Consider the following 20,025-nt stretch of genomic DNA (forward strand, 5'->3'; position numbering starts at 1 on the left):
CTCCTGCGGCAGCTTGGGGCCCGCTCGACCCGTGAAAGCTGATCTCCGGGTTCCCAGCTGGACAGCGCTACCTCGCACTGCTCCGGCGCGGCATTGTGTATGTCTGGGACTGCTAAGTTGTGTTGGCTTCCTCATTAGTGTGTGGCTCTCTCTCCGCACCATGGGCATGTTGGGCCAAGACACAACTGCCTTGACGTCTGTAATTTCCAATCGCTGCAGACCACTAAAGAGTCCGCATCTAATCGCAGCCGTTCGTGATATGAACTTTATGAGCCCGGCAACGCTTTTTACTACCCTGGCTGTGGCGTCGGTCTTTGGGACATCAAGTCGAGAACGAATCCAAGACAAGCCAAAACATGAGCATTTCAAATGTCATGGCAGACGACGCCCGAGATGGGAAGTCCAGCTCCTCCGCGATGTCGAGCGTGTTTGCAGAAATATCTCAGCTGCGCACGCGGGAAGCCACGGACATCACACCTTCCGGTAAGCATGAACTTGAGAAACGCGTCGTTGTTCTACAAGTGGGCGTCTCCCGTCGCGAGCATCCCGCCTTCCGCCGCGATGACTGAGGGGGCTTGCTGCGATGACGCTGCCTCGCGCATGCCGCGGCTCGAGTGCAGCACTGCCGCTGTGCTGGTGGGAGGCTGCAGGGTCCATGTGCCGGGCCGAGGTTCCTTCAAACTAGGGTCGCCGCAGTGGTCTTGTAGCTGAAACCACTGCGCGGCGCTCTTGTGAAGAATGGGATCGGAAGCGAAATGATCGAGTTGCATGCTTGATTGCACAATCGCTGTTGTGGAGGCAGATTCGATGTCGAAACCAGCTTTGTGTTTTTCCTGGCGATTAGTTCAACTTATTTTCCGCGGCAGCCAGGGAAGGCGCTCGAGCGTCTCATGTAGTCCGGACGAAATTGTTCGGAGCGGTAGCAGGAGCTCGTGATCGAAAATTGAAAACAGCGTTCTTATGTAATCGGTGCTGCTATAGGTCCTCGAATATGAAATTTGCTATGAAGGAAATTATTGTAATGGTATAAAGCAAGCAGTAGCTCCGAAGCTAATTAACTGGCGCAGAATGCGCATGCATCGCCAAAGCGTACGCGACATGTTTTCAAACACATGACTAAAGTTTTCGCGAAACATGACAATTTATTGCGAGCTGAGTTTTCGCTTCTGTTCAGTAATTGGGAAAATCATTTAGATACCGTGGTGCACACACAGGGTTATCAAAAACGTTAAAGTAGGATGGCCAAGTGCATATTCCATATTGCAATTCCTGGTTGAAGGCTCCTTTTGAGCCGAAAGGAAAGAGGAGTTTCACCATAAGAGTTTTAGTTTGTTAATGTTTTCATCTGTATTTACTAGAAAAAAAAAAAGACGAACTGTGCACCGATTCTGCATCGATCATTGCGAAACCTGGTGTCTCATTTCTGCTTGCAGCAGTGTAGCCGATATCACACAGAATTACCGTGCATTCTCATATCTTGCAGTGCAACACGTGCAGTGCCCCCAAGTGCTTTGCTTCTTCCATCCTAGGCTGGATGTTAGAGAACACATACAGGTGCAACAATATGCGCTTTGGTCATGCGTGCTTGTTACAATTCTGTCACATTTCACACTCAAGTATTAAGACACATTGTTTGGCTAATTGGGAATAGATTTACAGGATCTTAAGGTAGTACGTGCCTTATTAATGACTAGATATACACCTGTGCTTTTATGCGCACCTATATCAACAGCAATGTCTGCACCCGCATGCTAATGTTGCAGTAGTATTTTTAGTTATCATTTTGGAATGCAGAGAGTTTGCCAGCACCTTAGCATACAGTTGTTCATGAAAATTTAGCTTGAGTTCATTTGGCCAGCTCTTTTCTTGGCGAAACAAAGTAGTATTTTACACCAGTTTAGCAAATGCAAGAGAGGGTGATGTGAACTGCTGCTTAATTGTTAAATTTCTCTAGAGTTGTTGCGGGGTGCAAGTCTTTTTCATGGTTGTAGGTGCAAAAGTGCAACGCAGCATGCTAAAATGGGCAGTATATACTGTCCGAACTGAGCAAAATGGCTGGGTTTGCTATCAGGGAAATTTTGGGTGTAGATTTGCAGTTCCATTTTAGCTGAGACTGTGCCGCTGTAGCTGCTCAACATCATCCTCGTTGCAGTTTCTCTGTTGAGTGCAAGATTACATGTCTCTGGTGGATATGAGGGACTTTCTTTTAATCAGTTGGTGAGAAATGCATTTGGTGCTAAGTGAACCTTACAAATGTGCATTCTTGGCAGTCTAGCATAGAGGGCGTTGCGATGACCTAGATCAACTTGTGGAATTTACAGTTAGGGACTGCGACCTGCAGGCTGATGCTAATACTTCACATTATTCATGTGATAGTGTTAAGGAGCACGTTCCGCAGAAAAGCAGATGTCGGCGTCGTTGACCGTGAGGAAAAAAAACCATGAAAAATCCCCACGGAAGCAGCCTAGGTGGGTCATCTAGGTCACGTAACCTTGTGACATCACAACCTGCCCATTGTATTGTGAGAAAACTGCCCGCTGTGGCAAGTGGCAGTTAAATTAATGATTGGTCATGAGAGGTTGCTCGGGAAGACCAACCTGGGTCACACAAGCCCCACCTGTGGCAGCACCTGCCATCGCAGGGCTGTGGTGCACTGCTTAACCGTTGCACCACTGTACCAGGAGGAGTAACGGACTCCCAGCAATCAGTGAATGCAAAGTAAAGAATGGCCAACTCCGCGTATATGGGCATTAACCCATTAACGCTATCGCGCCATACCCTTAAGGCGGAGGTTAAGTGTACCCTAGAACTTTTTTTTTTAAACCCTGAGTGAGTCATTTGGGTGAGCGAGCATGGGTGATTATACCTGCGAGAAAGTGAAGTCAGTCTGAGTTATGTCTGGTATGCACTTTTTCTGACACTTTTTGTTTGTCGATCTGCCTCGCCTAATGTTCGAAATAGGGATGCATGACCAACTTGCTTTGCTGCTTAGTTTATGCAGCTGACGTCAAATGCCAAGTAACATGCAGGAAGTGGTCCTTGTGTGGTGCAGTCATTGCGTGCCTTTGCCAGGTTAGGAGCCTTTGCAACGAAAAAGTTTCTTTCCATGCCCTAGTCTGGGAGACTGAGTCAAGGCCAGGTACTACTCACGATGGTGAAGTAGCAGAATTGGTGTTATATTATACTGGGGGAGTGTCCCACAGCTAAGTGGGACTGCACTGAGTTGAACATTTTTGTGCATGGTGAGACACTGTAACATTTCTAGCTATGGGCAGAATACCAATCTGCTTTCTTGTGCTTCCCTTGCCACATTGCACTGAGCAGCGTTTTTGCATGTGAATAAGCTCATATTCACTTGTTTTCTCTTGTGTGGCCATACTTAGAGCAGTGTGTCCACATTGTAGCTCCTAATCCTGTATGGCCAGTGTCAGCACATGAGACACAAGAGCTGAGTGGCACTGCATTTGTGACGAGCTTCGAGGGAAAGTTCCGGAGAGCTGTGATTGTGCCTTGCTTCATTTTTTTTTCTCTCTGTGCAGGCTTTGTTGTTGTGACGAGTGCCAGTTTCTGGATGGACATCTTCATCCGACACTTTTTGTGTGCTGAATGTTCAGACCAGCACGATGACCTCGTGTTCTTTGTTAAGAAGACAACCAGCAAGGCGACTCGCCGCTATGTCCCACGTCTGGAGGTGAGGGAAACAGGCATATGGGGTCTGTGTTATTGAACATCGTGTCATGTTCATCACTGAGGTGTAGTCAAGGACTCAAACAGAGATGCAGGATTCCTGAACTTCGCTTCTGCTTTCTTTAGCAGCTTTTCTGCGTGTGCTTCGCAGCTGAATTTTATGAATTAGAACTTAATTTTCTGTTGCAAGAACTGTGACAGCATTCCTGTTTTGTCAACACAGAAACAGTACAAAATATACCATCTAATTTAAATGCAGGAATGCAATAAAAAGACATTGTTTATATGTGGGAGAGACATATTATATCATCGAAGGAAAAATTTAATGAAGAAGGCACAACAAACCGTATATAAACAATAGAAACAAAATTACAATTAAGCTGATTATGATCCTATGCTGGGTGAAGCATCTTTAAATTATGCTAGTTTTTTCTTGTCGGTTAAGCTCAGATAGTGCTTCTTAGTTAACCTCTCAGGTGCTTGCTTGCAGAGATAGTTGCATTGTTATAGCAAAGTGAATCTGGGGAGTGTGGTAGTATTCCTTTTTTAATAGCAAAGTTTTCTAGCTTATAATTTAAGTGCATCTGCTATGAATGTTTACAAATGTGACTTACGTCACTGCTAAGATACAAGCTTTACTGATGGTGCAATAATTGTTTCATATATCAAAATTTCTTCAGATTATATTGAGTTAAATTTAGAGAATTCTATGAATTCCAGTCACTTATTTTGTCTCTTGGAGGACACATGTCAGGACAAAGACACATTGCATCTGTAACAATAGTGTACTCATTTTATCTCAGCTGTAGGATTTTTGTGTATGAAATTGACTGGAATTTTTTGCGCACAGTTGTGAATAAATCTGAAGTCGGTCAGTTCTGTTGCTTGTGAGCAACCTGAGTAAGGTTCCTGTTTATGGCATTATTTTGGCAGCGGCATGCGGAGGTTTTTTGTCATAAGAATTGCTGATCTCCCCCTAGGCTGTGTTTGAAAATATGTCATGCCATTTGGCCCAAAATATGGAGGCCTGCGGGTTATTGCGGCATCTGTGGTTATGAAACAAATCATTCAGGACTGCCCAGAGGTGGCGAGAGTCACTGCCAGTAGCTGATGCCAAAACTGCTGATTGTTCCATCTGTTGGCTATCCTCTCAAAACTGTATGTCAAAAATGACCAAATTTTTATGCCAGAATTTTAAGAGTGCCTGATCGTATCATGTCAGGGCTCATTTATGGGACAGAAATTTGGAAGCTTATGAAGAGGCTAGATATTGAACTGAGGGTGGTGCAGTGAGATAAGGAATGGCAAATGATAGGTGTAACATTAATAGGGAGGAAGAGAGCAGTGGGGGTCATGGAACAGATGCGAGTTACGGCCATCCTATTCGAAATGAAGAAGAAAAAATAGGCATGGGCAGGGCGTGTAATGCGAAGGCAACATAACCGGTTGTCATTCTTTAAGGTGACGGAGTGGATTCCCGGAGATTGCAAGCGTAGCAGGGGGCAGCAGAAAGTCAAGTGGGAGGAAAACATTAGGAAGTTTCCAGGGATAAGGTGGCCGCAGCTAGCACAGGACAGGGTTAATTGTAGAGATATGGGAAAGGCCTTTGTACTGCAGTGAAAGCAATTTAGACTGACGATGACAAAGACGATGATGAATTGAAGTGCTGTGGGTTGTCCTGCCAAGGTGTGAACACGTACCCCACTGCTGTGCACGTGCAGACGACCGTGCAGGTGTTTCGTCGCAACTCCAAGAAGCTGCCCATAGCGGACCTGGACCTGCACTGGGAGGAGACCGTCTACCTCAACCTCATAGTGCAGCAGCTTGAGTACACGCTCACGGCAGCCGCATGCCTCCGCACAGGGAACCAACATCTGCAGGTGTTGCGGCGACGCTCGCAGGTGATTCCCTGTTTCCACATAGGGAGACTTTTTTTCTGTTGCTGTCCACAGAAACATAGAGCATTAGATTCTGATTTGAGGACAGAGTTGATTCTTCAGTGTGGGGAATAGGATGTGTGAAAACAGAAGGCATGAAAAGCTTGTTTTTTCAAAAGCTTTTTGCCTTTTCTGGTGTTTTTTTTTACTTTTTTTTCGACTCCCATTTACTTCTCATAGTTAATAAACTTAAAACAGAGGCTGCAGAGGCACTGCTGTGGTATTGCAATCGCTCCATATACACTGGGGTGTTTGCATCATGCTTTGCAACATTCTCGGGTAGATGGCTGACCTTGCAGAAAATAGAGCACCCATAAATTACATTTCTTGTGCGCATTTGTAAGTTCTGCTGTGGAAGTTATTTGTGATGTGGCTGGTAGTTTCGTGCAGACATTTCAGTCAACACGTGTGCCATATTTATCAGGGTGTCTGCCAACCGGGAAAACCGTGAAAACCGGGAATTCTCAGGGAATCTGGATAATCTGGAAAAAACTCAGGGAAAACTTAGGGGATTTGTGCTTATATCAGGGAAAATTAGCTGCAGTTTTACATAAAAGGAACTAAAATTGCGATAATGCTGCCTCGTGTAAACAATGCAGACTGGCATTGCACGGACTGTCCAGTGCGGCGTTATGTGTCCTTATGTGTCCTTATGCGTTATGTGTCCTTATGTGTAAAGACAAGGTAGGATATGCTATTCTCTGTGGCCTCACACCTTAATTTCTTCAAGGAGAACCTCGTGTCGGAAGTAAGCCAAGCCGCCCACCTCGTCGTGACGTTTGATGAATCAATAAACAAAGTTGCACAAAAAGAGGAAATGGTCGTGTTTGTCCGCTTTTGGTCGGATGCAGAGCAGAGTGTGAAAATGCGCTACTTGACGTCATGCTTTCTGTGGTGTACGCGGGCGGAAGAATTGGTGTCCGCTTTTAAAACTTCCACAGATGGACTCTCCCGATCAAAAATTCTTCAGATCTCAATGGATGGGCCAAATGTAAATATAAAATTTCTCCGTGAGATCAAACAAGAACTTTGTGAATCCTGCGACGGCCGTCATATTCTCAAAGTTGGCAGCTGTGGCTTTCATGTTGTGAACGGTGCTTTCAAAACCGGACACGCAGCAACAGGTTGGCAACTCATGCAATTTCTTCATGCTTTGTACATCTTATTCAAATGTGTACCTGCCTGACACGCTGAATACGCACGCATAAACGGGAGCAACATTTATCCTATGAAGTTTTTCACTTCATAGCACTTTCACTTCTACAAACTACGGTTTTTATAATCTGCAGTTCGTCTGAATAGACTTGCTGAGAGAGAATCGCACTTGTGACGCTAATGTTCAGGTCCCACACCATTGTGGTTACTATCAGTAGATAAAAATATCTCACATTTGGAAATGTTCGTTTCCGCATGCATCTTCCTTTTAGTTTGTATTTGAAAATATTCAATTCTATTCGCATGTTTGTTTTAGCATTCTTTTGAAGATATTCGATTTGTTATGTATTTTGCTAATCTCTCCCCTTTTTTTAAATGAAATAAGCACTACTCCATACTATTCAAAGGATTAAATCGTTGTTTTTATTTTACTGGATAGTGATACCACCAGGCATTTGTGTCAGCTTGTTTTCGCATAAAGCAAAGTACTGTGTCACTCAGGAAATTTTACAAATGCACTGAGGGGAAAGCCTGGAAAACACGGGGAATTTGGAAACGTCAACTTGGTAGACACCCTGTTTATAGAGCAAAAGCTCCACTTAAGCTGCCGCGGTGGCTCATTGGGTACGGTGCTTGGCTGCCGACCCAAAAAACGAGGGTTCGATCCCGACCACGGCGGTTGCATTTTGATGGAGGCAAAAAGTTAGAGGCCCATGTACTGTGTGCAATGTCAGTGCAATATCAGTGCATGTTAAAAAACCCCAAATGGTCAAAATTGTCCGGAGCCCGCCACTATGGCGTCCCTCATAACATGAGTCATTTTGGGATGTTAAACCCCAGGAACCAAACCAAAAGCTCCATTTCTTTTTTGGAGAAAAATGCTTTTATTAAAATAAATGCGCTCATGAAAATGCTGATTGGTGGATATGATGATCAGGCACTTGAAATGACTGTTGGCAGCCATGTGTTGATTCTTGGAGCATTCTGCCTGCTCCTATTGTTTGTTTTTTGACTTACATGATAGACTATAGCATCGTGGTCTACTGGGATGCACTTCTGGCAGGCTCAGAATGAGGTGAGGATTTTAGGTGCTACATCAAACTGTAAATGAAGTGGGCTCGGTTGAGTTCATTGAAAGTTGAGTATAATTTGCTGTGGGGAAACGAGTGTCATGAAGCCGTAAACGCATTGATGTCAGCAGTTTACTGACCCTGATGAAAGACAAAGTATGACGGGCATCAAGTAGCCTTTATTTATGTGGCGGAGACAGCACTAATATTTTAAAGATAAGAATAATGAAAAAGGCTACACAGTTTTGTGAGTGGGAATCCTGAGCCTTCAACGGTATTGTGGGCTGCCATGCAACATGACAGTCTCCAAAAAATGGTAGGGTTTTAATGTAGCCAAACCGAGTAGATGTGCGAAAGCATGTGTTTAGTCTTGTTGGCTCATGGTTTTGCTGGGTCGTCGGCACTTCTGGTGACGATTTTAGACTCAGGTTAAGCTCTGATCAAGGTTAAGCTGATCTGATATGTTTGCACCGCAGATGGAAGTTAATGAAGACGACGGTGTGCAATGCACAGCGTGAGAGTGTGTTGCAGTTTAACACGAGGCGTGATCGGCTGTGGCGATAGCATGGTGCTCTCGTGCACTGGCCAGCGAAGCTGATCTGTTCACGCTGCCACGGGGTCAAATCCCAGTTGCGGCAATATTTATTTTATTTATTATTTTTTTAGTCACATTATGCTCTTGCTTGGAGATTAGTGCTTTCACACTAATATACAAAATGCACCGCATGATCAGTGAGAAACTTTGTCCAGTTCAAACCTGGAAGACTAGTGATGCCTGGTGGACCGGGCGAGAGCTTCTGCAGTCTCTGTAGGGGCCCTCACTTATGGGCTTCACCCAATCACCAGTGAAGCGTTTGCTCGACTCAGTAAACGTCCTTCATTCACTGAACAGTATCCTGCTGACATTACAGTGAGTCTGACTTCAATACATACAATCACAGTTAGGCATTAATGATATTGTACGACCCAAAGAATTGCAGTACATTTAGGTACAAGCCCATTCAGTAAAAGTAGAAAAGCGTTTAACTATTCTGGACTGCCGGACAAGCCCTTTCATGCTGGTCAGAACTTGAGAGAGAAAAGGGGGCACCATTCTAAAGTGCATCGGTGTGCCATTTCAGTGTATGTATTCCCTGCCTGTGGTGCGAATAGTGAGGTGGCAGGGAAGAAGGGCGGTGGTGCGCCATGTTCATTGAGTGGTGCTGTGTCGTGAATGGGTTGATGCACTATGTTGATGGTGCGTGCCTTGCAGCGGGTGTACGCCTCTCCTACGCGGCACAGCATGGAGGACAAAGGGGACACAGAGGAAGTGGCCTATCCAGACATCTTTTTTGCTGTCGACAACTATGAGGAGGTGGGCATCCTCGCACTGGAAGGCATCGGCCTGTGTTTTAAAGGGGCACTAAAGAGGAATCTGAACTCGATTTTTTACCGCGGGAGCTCGACCTTGTTCCGAGCATTCTTAGAAACTTCGAATTATTGTCCTGTGCGGCCGATTTCTCTAATTTAAATCAGAGTAAACGTCCTGGCTCCCATCTTTTCTTTAACTCAATGCTGAAAGTAGGAGGAGTCAACCAACGCATGGAGTGCCTTCCGGCCAGTCCCGTGGTGGCTTGCCGCTCTGCCATCGGCGGAGCGATACGTAAATCGAACAGTCCACGTGTATTTTTATTTCTGTGGGCCTAATTTGCGGCTATATTGTCTGCAACTGAAACTATTTATTCACAGAAACCTAAAAAACAAAATAAAAGTGAAAGCGGAGCCACCACTGCACTGGCTGAAAGGTGCTCCACGTGTTCGTCGACTCCTCCTACCTTGAGTGTTGAGTTAAAAAAAAGGCGGGAGCAGGGACATTTAATCTGATTTAAATTAGAGAAATCGGCCGCACAGGGAAATAATTTGAAGTTGCTAAGAATGCTCGGAACGTGTAGTTTGAGTTCCCGCGGTAATAAGATGAGTTCAGATTCCTCTTTAGTTCACCTTTAAGCATGTGATTAAATGCAAAGAGTAGATTCCTGCTGCATTGTTGCTGTCTGTCATTTATGATTCTTCTGGTGATTGTCTCTGTGCTGGCACTGTTATTCAGGTTCTAGTGAATGAAGTTAATTATGCAGCATTAATTAAACAGCAGCTGATCATATTAATTAGGTGGGTTATTCTGTGGCATTGGCTCTTTGTTTTGAGGCGTAATTTATAGCCTTTCCTTCAAAACATACATCTGCGGACTCAAGCTGGCTTAAAGCCGGCATAAAGCTTTAGACCTTGCACCAAAATATGCTTCAAAAGCTGCCTGCGAGGGCTAAGCCAGGTTTGAACCATGGATAGTGCGAGCCTCTTTATTCGTAGCTCCTGCAAAGATGGACAATTCGGGATGATGCTCAGCTGCAACTATCGAGTCTGTTTTGCCACTTCCTGTGCAAACTGCACAGCTTCTGCTGTGTGCTTTGCAGCACATCAGTAGACAACCTGCTTTTAATTTAGACTATGTAGAGATAACAAATGTTACTCGTTATTGCCAAGCTTTTAGTAGCTGTAGTATATGTACTGGTTGTTGAGGCTTATTTAGGTGCATTGTTAGTTGTGGTAAAATTAAGTTAATAGACCCACTGACAGAAACGGCCTTTGCTATTCTGTTCTGCTATACGGCATGGTTTCTGCCAAAGGTATTTAAATGTGTGAGGTATGTACTTACTTGCAGACACACCCATTACAAATAGTTTCATTTCTTTATTGCGAAGCCAGGTGATCATATGGTAGTAGTATTCCTGGTTGCCCAGACTAGCAGAGTTGTGAATGCATAGGGTTTTGGTGCTCTGATGTTTTATTTATGTGCAAGCATCCTTGAATGGATGCCAGAAACAGCTCTGGCTTTGGCACTTCTTGCTCAGTTTCTCTGAAGCATGCAGATGTTATGCTATGCTGTGCCCTGGGGAACCTCATTTCATTGCAGTGATCTCTGCTTTGTGGAGCTCCTCATCTTTAAGCCAGCTGGGTGCAGAGTCCTTGATGTCATGTGGAAATAGGCTTCGTGCTAATTTGCAGTTAGGTAATGCTGTACGCGAAGTAGTTTCTGCGGAAACACAGGAGTCGAGCCACATGTACGTCAATTGAGAAAATATCGAACTTTATTGAAGGGGATCTATACTGAATTGTTATATAGGAAGGTGGCATTTTAGGCTAAGTCGTTGAGCATATGTTAAGGCAGAGGAACCACAATGGATGGAATGTGAAGGTAGGAGTACAGACCGGACTTCTCATGTTAGACTGTGGGGGGCCTGTCATGGTTCCTTAGCCCAGTTGTACAACATGCGGTGTGCATGTGCAAAGGCTGATGTCAGTGCATTTTCACATCCCTGAATCTCGTGACATGCAGGCAGCGGGTTAGAACAGCAACTAGGTCTGTTTTGCCGATCCTTATTTAAAAAGTCTCTGGAATATATTCATTCATGGCACAGCTTTTTCTTGTATATTTTGTTTGTTTGTTTTTGAGGCCTTCTCTCCTGTCTGTCATTGTTAGTGTGCTGGAGGCTACAGGGGCATTGTGTATATTTTGACCCCTTTTTGAATCTGCATTCATGAGCACATGCTCTGCTGCTCTCACGCTTGGAAACTTGGCATTGGTAAGGTTTAACTTCCAGTCATGCAACATGAATCAAGTACAGGCATTGTAACTTGCAAAGGATGGCAAGCGATTGAAAGGAAGAGAATGAAGAGCCAACGAGAGGCCCGTTACCAGTGAACTTGGCTTGCTTGACGGTTGGCTGCCACTGTGTTTCCCCGTCCCACAGGCCTTCCAGGGGCTATCCCTGCGTCCGGGTGAGCTGCTGTGTGTGGAGCTGTGCGCGCGGCGCCGTGACGGCCCCCAGGCAGCGCTGCTGTTCCTGGGGTGCGTGGCACACGAGCCCCTTGCCCGCGCCTTGGCCCGCGCTGATGCTGCGTCAGCCGCCGCCGCTGTGCGGGGCCGCTGCCACTTCGTGGCCCTGCGGGGGCCCCAGGGGCGCGGGCAGGCACAGGTGGCGCTCAGGAGGACCGCACCTGCACAGGTGGGTGGCTAGGCGGCGCTTTCAGGGATTGGGCCAAGCTGTGTACGAAAAATAGAATGCATTCCTTTGCGGTCACTTTTTTTGGAACTAATGCCAAACAAATTACAATGCTTGTTCGTCTGGTAATGGCTTCAGTGCAAAACTGTGCATGGCATAAACTGACAGCTCGGAAGTGAGGTGTAGGGTGCTGCAGCAAACACGAACTTAAATTTCTTGGATTATCCTACTTATAGTTTGTTCTATTGGGGCTCATGCATCTGATTGCTTCTACAATTTGATACGATGGAATTATGATGACATTAAAAGATAAAGGTGAAGGAAGGACCACTGGATACTTAGTAGGCATGAACAGCAGATTAAAATGTTCAGTGTATCATTGGTTGGCCTCCTCTCACTTGTGACCTGATGTGTGAATTTTGGCAACGGTTCCCCTACATTTAGGTGCATCTTGCATCAGCCATGCATGCATTTTTTTTTGTGCGGCAATGTTTGAGGCTCTTCATGTGGTGGCGTCACTTTCTGATGCTATAGCCCATCACGGAGGAAAGGGCTGCGCATGATAGTGCACGTGGCTCACCTGCCTTTTACCTTGCACATTTTACCAAAGTGGTATGGTACGTGTGGATTAATGTCCCGAAATGACACATGAGCTATGAGGGATGCCGTAGTGGAGGTCTCCTATTAATTTAGACTACCCGGGGATCTTTACTGTGTGCTGATATCACGCAGCTCACCAAAGCATAGATTTATGGAGTCTCAATGCATCCTGAAAAATTCAGAGCCCAGTGCAGAGCTTTGCTCGGAGCTGCACAAAAATTAATCTTTTTTTAGCACCCAGTGCCTCTCTATTTCTGCCATGGTGTGAAGAAGAGTGGCCTTTCTGGGCCATTGACTGACCATTCACAAAACCAGGAAATCAGCTTCCCTGCATTACTAAAGCTCCTTCACAGTGGGGGTGCAGTACTAAGAAACTTAGAGGCCTTCTTAATCATGTTCCTAAAGAAGATGCAATAGCATTTAGTCTAATATTCTCTGATGCCTCATGAGTGTCTAGTGTTCTTGCGATTTTTGCCAAAACTCCAATTGGAACTGGTTCCATTTCCTTTATGTGGCATGCATGAGTCATTACCTTCTAGAATGTTCCTGTACCTTTCATTGGATTATCATATGGGATTATACTCATCTGCCCCACTAATCCACCTTAATTCATTTTTTGGGTGGACCAGCTTCCAAATTTCAGGAGTCTTCACATTTTCAGCTTTGGTGATGCCCTATGATTGCTCCACTGGTGGTCCCGCAGTGTTGGCGACGTCACAACCCTCTCATTTGCATTCATTGATTGCGGGAAGTCCTCTTACCCCTACTGGTGCAGTGGTGGAGCAGTTAAGCGATGCACCATTGCCCCGGGAGGTGGCTGTTTCAAGCATAGCCACTGGTGGAGCTTGTGAGACTTAGGTTGCTCATCCTGAGCTCCCGTAAGGCCCATTCTCAGTGCCACGGTGGGCAGGTGGCATCTGCATTTAATTTGGCAATGGTGGGCAGTTTACTCACAGTCCGGTCGGCAGGTTGCCACCTTCCATGGTGGTCAGGTTGGGATGATGTCACAAGGGTCACATGACCTCTATCGACCAATCAGGGAATTTTGCGAGGAATTTCAAATTTCACAGTGCTCTCTGATTGGTCATCTGGGGTCGCGTGTCACTGATGACGTCATCAGGGAATTGGCCAGTCAGGGAGTTTCGCTACTGAGAAGCAGGGAGCTGCATGATGACAGCCTGAATGCTGTCGCATTAAACTTCTACAGTGAGCAAAATGCTGCACATCTTTCCTGCATGCTTCTGCCATATGTCGCAGTCACTATGGATGGATAAAGAGCAGCTGAGCCAGGCCATTGCTTGGCAGGTGCAACATTCCTGCTGTGCATTACAGCCATGAAGGAGGGTTACAGGACGGCTGTCCCAAGCCTCTGCTTGAGTTGGGCAAAATGCTTGTGATAATAGTCTCCGGTGTTGCACCCACCTTGCCCTTGGGGGAGGCCATGCTCGCATGGTAAAGCTGGCGTTCGCTCTACAGGGAAGCTGACGTGCGAAGTTTTGCAGAGGGTCTTTTAGCACTTGCTTGATTTTGCCCGTATCTTGCTGACATGCTGTAATTTTCCTGGCAGGAATGGCCCTGTGGCCCATGGCGTCGAAGTTCGGAGCCAGGCCTGGTGCCACCTCCAAACCCGGGACCACTGCACCGCTGTCGATCTGAGCGACAGGGCATCGACCAATGTGGAACTGGGGAAGAGCTGGAGGCTGATGACCTCCGTGATGGTACGCTTCCTAAAGGGCACTGCATTTCTTTTAGCAGAGTGGCAGTGAGCATAATGCACTTGGTGCTCTGAAAATTTTTTAAAATTTTCATATCACTTCACACCGATATGTATAGAAGTGGACCTTAATCACAAAATGTTTGCCCTAGATTTTTTTTTTTGTTTCTTTACAATTCGATATTATGGATGTCTCGCTTTATGGACAGTTTCTCTCGGGAGCCGAAGGCTCCATATTAATGGGACATGACTCTACGTGCTAGAAAAAGTGATGCAGTGTTCATGCTGCACTTACAGTTCTACATTAATTTCTCCAAATGTGGGTGTAAGGTATGCAACAGTGGAGAGTCTAGAATTTCTTTGTTATAATTACAGAACAAACATTACTTGCTCCCCTAGGCCTTCTATTTTGCTTTGGTCAACTTGAAGGCTAACATCAGTTTTGTTTGAGCTGTCAGGGAGCTTAAAATATTAAGTTTGAACCACAGACGAGCTCACACGCTTTGTAAGTCTGCTCATTGTATACATTTCAAGAAGCTGTCTGAGAGAGAGAAGAAATCGTTAACTATGCTGAACCTGACAGTCCTAACGTGGTGATGTTGAGCACTGTCAAATGAAATGCATTCGCATTTTACCAGTCTATCATCATCCACTAGCTACTCTGTGTTCAGAGGCCACTTGGAATTGTCTGGCACCATTTGTGTACCATATGGAATCGTTTGCAGTTGGTTGTTCCAACTTGTTAATTGCAGTGTTTTTCGCCATCCTAACGTGTTTTTTTCTTCTGGGCCTCAGCAAAGTGGGTCAGAGTGACCGTGTACTAGCCCTTGTGTCAATCAATGCGGTAACTCGGGTGTGTGTTCTAACATGGAAACCAGCATGTGATTGCATTCTACTGACATGAAGAAGACTAGAGAACATTCCAGGTAGCGAAAGAGGCTGATGGGAAACTGACACTCGTAACATTGAGAGGCATAAAAAAAGCAGCATCAATTAGAGAGCGCGCCGGAGTTTGTGGTACTGTAGCTGAAACTAAGGCGAAGGAATATACTTGGGCATTACATGTAAGCACAGAGTAGCTGGTTTTTTAATGAGGCAGAGAGATTACAGAGAGAGGGCAATCGTCAGGACTGCAAAGGAGAATTTGGTGGAGTGTTAAGAGTAGCTGATCGGCTGGAACAGATTGGCCATAGCCGCATCAGGGTGCATGTAGGGATCGCTTGCTCTGCAGAGATAATAACGATGGTGATTATGATATTTGAGCTGTGTGACTGACGTAGAAGTGGCTGAATCTGGTTCCATGCTTCCTGGCACTGGCAGCTTTGCTTATGCCTGCCTGTGTGCACAGCCCTGTGTGGCGATGACGACCGAGGCATGGCGGCTGCTGGCAGCAGAAGTGAGGGCCTCCTGGATGCCATGCTGACCTACGTGGCCCTGCCGTGGCACCACATTGTGGCCGGTGCGTGTGCATGCTTTGGTAGTTAGAGTCTGTGGCAGCATTTGTGGCATCTGGTGTCTTTGTTGTGCATCCTAGCAACTTGAAATCTCTTTCGAACCCGGGCTAAATTTGCGTCTCGGATATTTATGTCATGCAAGCGACCTTGGGCTGTTAGTACAGTTGGGTACAGTCGGATTGCACTGGACGTCAATATTAGACAGGTTTAAGGTTGCCATGTACGGAAAAATGGTAAGTGTATTGTTTCTTTTTAATCTTATGCATGCACTCAGTGGTCGTGAAGTGCAGTGCCGGATCACCCATCATGCAGTGAGTAATTTTCAGCTGGCCTTGAAAGCATGTTGAACATAGTTGAGAGGCCTTCTACCAGGAAGGGCTTCGTGAATTTTTCTTTAAAAAAAGTTTGGGAGATATTTTAGTGCAATTTCTTTAGATTAATAACGACATGATCCACTAATTTTTGCTGCTGTATTTGTAACAGCAGCAGGCTAGGTTGGTGGTAACTGCTGGGAGAGGTGGTTCAATATATTATTCAATCTGCTATCATTCAGTAACTCCACTCAGAGCTATGGTTTCAGAATGTAGTGCTGGATTTTCCGTCACTGGTATTAAGGGGAAGATGACTCACCTCTTATGAAGCCTCCCATACTCCAGGTTTCTGGATGCCTTTCCGTATATCGTATCTTATGTCGTGGTGATGCCGTGTAGGACATCGCGCTCTCATTTCCCACCTCTTTGGTGAGCCATGCATCTGGGGTTCTGGAGGTTGTTGCAGGCTGTGGTAAATATAACTGCCGGTTGTGGGGCCTGTCTTGCATCGACTTTTCCCTGTCAATAGCATTTGTTGTTAGTAGCAGCTATCTTCATGTTTTATTGTCTTGCAGACCTCTTGGACATTCGGCGTGAGCCCCTTCTCACCTTCTAGCCGGCTCCAACTCACCAGGCCGACGCTGCCGTGTTGGCGTTGTATATTCTAGTCCCCTGTGAAGTTAACAGCTGTTACATCATGTCCCTCATTCCGAATACGGTCGGGAGGGACAAATGATGCTCAGCAGCATGGCTGCTGCAAAAAAAATGATGTGTCATCCAATGTTCTACACGGTGCCATGTTGAAAATGTTGCATTCTAGCACCTTTTAGTGTGCATAAAAGCAGAGGTATTATTGGAGGGTTGTGGCACACTGATTTCACTCGTGCAAAGAAAAATAAAATGGGATTAACTTAAATGCCAGAAATGCAAGATTGCACCATGTCAGTGCAGTTGCATTCAGGAAGATATTCTTGTTTCAGTGGTGTGAGCTCACAGTGATTTGCTGTGCTGTAATTCGCAGGTTGAAATGCCAGACAAGAAAGAAAAATTTGCATTTCACTCGGAATTTGTGTAAGCCCTGTCGTTCAGCTAGATGTTGGGCTAAAGCAGATTGTCTGTGCTTTCACAGGTCTCCACATTGTGCAGGCACTCTCTGCAATCACCCTGACGTTATGCTGCTGTAACTCGTTTGTTTGTTTTTTTGGGCTCGCTGTGAACAGCAAGGCACTTGCGGCAACGTTGACTGCTAACAGCCAGCCATAGTGCTCAAGTATAACTTTGTCGTGCTGGCAGGGAAAGCTTTTTGCTTTAATCTAAGCTGACGGCCTTACCAATAATATCATGCTATAGGTACCAGCCAGTCTGCCCACAGCCTTGCATGAAAGGTAGTGTGCCGTTGGATGCATGCTTATACATGTAATTAATATATATAGGGGGGGCAAAAAGTTCCTTGGTGTGCACAACAAAATTTCAGACCACTCTGCAAGGCAAAATAAATTTACTGGTGCCTGGTGCATGGGAAAGCATGGTACATGGCATAGTCCAGTGGACAATGCGTAATTCTTGCATCTTTTAGGTACTGCGTTTAGAAGGGAAACTTCAGTTACGTCACATAAATGAATCCTTGCTGTAGCTAATACGGCAGGAATGAAAATCTTTGATAATGCTAAGCACATACAAATTTTATCTTGAAATTCTAGATTTAAAAACATGCAGTTCATGGCTTTGCAGTTGTTGCCAACGTAGGTGATAGCATCTGAGGAGCTTATTGAGACCATAAAAGCCCCAACAACTGTGATCTAAGTGAAGAGTGAATGCATTTTGGGAGTGTTTTTGTAAATTGAATTGAGTTACTGCAGAAAAACCATCACCAAAATTATTTCTTCTGCCATTCAGCACTTGCCCTGTCTGCAGTGAGCTCAAAACAATCAGAGGGGGTTGCTTGTAGTACTGGTTTAAATTGTTCATTTTGTATGACATTTCTCGAGCTCATGTAATGGAGTGAACATGCATCTATCGTGAGTACTGTCTTTTTCCTTAATTCTGAGGTACTGGCAAGCCTCTTTCATCAATGTGCTCCTCATTTCTTTGATATGCTCCAAAACTGCATCATGTCGATAGTGCAGTGCAAGCAACTAACATGAATGCATGCAGGAAACGTGCACTAGCATGGAGAGTGCCACCATTGGTGACCATAGTCATCCTTACCAATTGTTGCTATCCTGCACAGCCATGTAGAGATGTTAACTAGTTCACATCGCTGTATTTATCATGCTAGGGCATGATAAATACTAGGACAATAGTTAACATAGCTGCTTGCAGTCATTGCCATTACCTTGGAAAGCTTTTAAGAACTGCAATAAAAGCATACACTTATAACGCATATAATATACATTTATAACAAACGTGACTGTCGTGCAACATTCATTCGTTATACTCCGAAGCTCACTGTAAGGTTTGCTGTAAATGGACTGCCATCAGACGCACTTCCTTGATGATCTTGTTTTTTTAGTTACAATATAATCTGTGTCATATATGCAAATCAACCTTTCTCATTTTTTGACCGTGGTTAGCGCAGCTTCTCTGTGCTGTCCGTTTCTGCCTCATCTGGAAAGCAAAGCAAGCAACTTTCTGACCACCATCCAGAAGCCTGTGTGTCTTTTCAATCCCTCATTGGAGCGTCGTTTCAATCCAGGTTGAAATGTCAACCAGTCATGACATTTTTGCACTCGCCTTCGGTTACAGTATTTTGCTCCTATGGCACTGCTTATTATATGGACAAAGGCATTCACTGAGTGGCGCCATATCTTGCGCGTCGCTATGAAAAGCTTGTTCCGTACAGGCGTGGCGCAAGAGAAAGTGCTTCTTACATAACTCTCACAGGCATCGTTTGACCTGGCAGACAACGAACATGGCCACCTAAGCGCTTCATGTGTGCTGATTTGGCGAAGTAGGCGGGCTACCTGCGGCAGCTCTTGCTGCCCCGACTCCCAAGATCGTGTTGGAGAATGGAGGAATGAGAGAAGGTGATGGAGTGAAGAGAAAGGGAAAGGGGGCCACGCCTTCTCTTCCTCCTTTGGAGCTTTGGCGGCTGCGCCACTGTTCTGCGGGGCAAGGGAGTAGTTGCCGTGGTTGTGAGGTGCGTGCTCAGCTATGTGCGTGTGTGTGAGCACTGGTTTGCTAGCTGCGACATCCCGAGAAGTTTAGCGCAGCAGAGACGTTCTCGCACAGCCGTACACCATATTACTCGATGCCTGCTGTGGCCATGTTGCGGCAGCTGCACAGCCATGCAGAGCATGCACCTGGTAATCCTACGTACGCCTGTACTAAGGTGAAACTCGGTGCCATCACCGCCTGGTGCATGCAGCAACTGCATGAAATGCACCCCCTGTCTTTGGTAGCATTGGGTTATGCATGCAACTTTCACCACAACTGCGAAAATGGTTTGGAGTTGTGTCGTTTTGACAAACGTTGTAGCAGTTTGTCATTGATTATGTACTGGACTTTCAGCTACCAGTAATAGCTTTCACTGAAATTATAGTTACAGAGCAGTGACTGGGTTATCAGTCTTTTTTGTTTTCATTCATGTAACATATTGTTAGTTTTCGTAAGAATTGCTGATCAGGGCATGTTGTTGCATGCGCGATACAACTGGCACGACTGATATGCACGCACTCCGGCCCCAACATGGGACAAATAAAGTCACATCTCAAATGGTTTTGTTGAGGCACGGTACAATGTCTGTGTAAATAGAACTGCATGGCCTTGTGTTTGAAGGGGTCAAAGACAAGTGGTGTTGATCACTAGGGAGCACCCCACTCCTCTTCCATGCCGCAAGACCGTTTCCTAAGCAGGCAAGCATTGCAGCAGCCTCAAGGGATGTGCAAGCCAAGGTGGTGCTGTGCTAATGGGACAAGTTTTCAAATTAAATCAAATTTAATTTTTCTTCCTGCAAAGTACAAGGATGTAGTGGCCACGTTCGCAGTAGTTCTTTCATGTGAAGTCGTGGTGTCTATACATGCGCTGCAACTGAATGTCTTGTCTTTGGATGTTCATG

The 20,025-nt window shown here is 45.5% G+C and overlaps 1 protein-coding gene across 1 annotated transcript; it reads left to right on the forward strand.

The window, feature by feature from the left end:
* The first annotated feature begins 318 nt into the window (after positions 1-318).
* LOC144128051 (uncharacterized protein KIAA0930) lies at positions 319-19,686 on the forward strand. Its single transcript, XM_077661097.1, has 8 exons — positions 319-483; positions 3,540-3,691; positions 5,409-5,588; positions 9,102-9,203; positions 11,638-11,892; positions 14,057-14,207; positions 15,552-15,662; positions 16,544-19,686. Exons 1-8 carry the CDS (start codon positions 357-359, stop codon positions 16,582-16,584), a joined length of 1,119 nt encoding a protein of 372 aa, XP_077517223.1. The 5' UTR covers positions 319-356; the 3' UTR covers positions 16,585-19,686.
* The last annotated feature ends 339 nt before the right edge of the window (positions 19,687-20,025 follow it).

Source organism: Amblyomma americanum, chromosome 4, assembly GCF_052857255.1.
Source record: "Amblyomma americanum isolate KBUSLIRL-KWMA chromosome 4, ASM5285725v1, whole genome shotgun sequence".
NCBI lineage: Eukaryota > Metazoa > Arthropoda > Arachnida > Ixodida > Ixodidae > Amblyomma > Amblyomma americanum.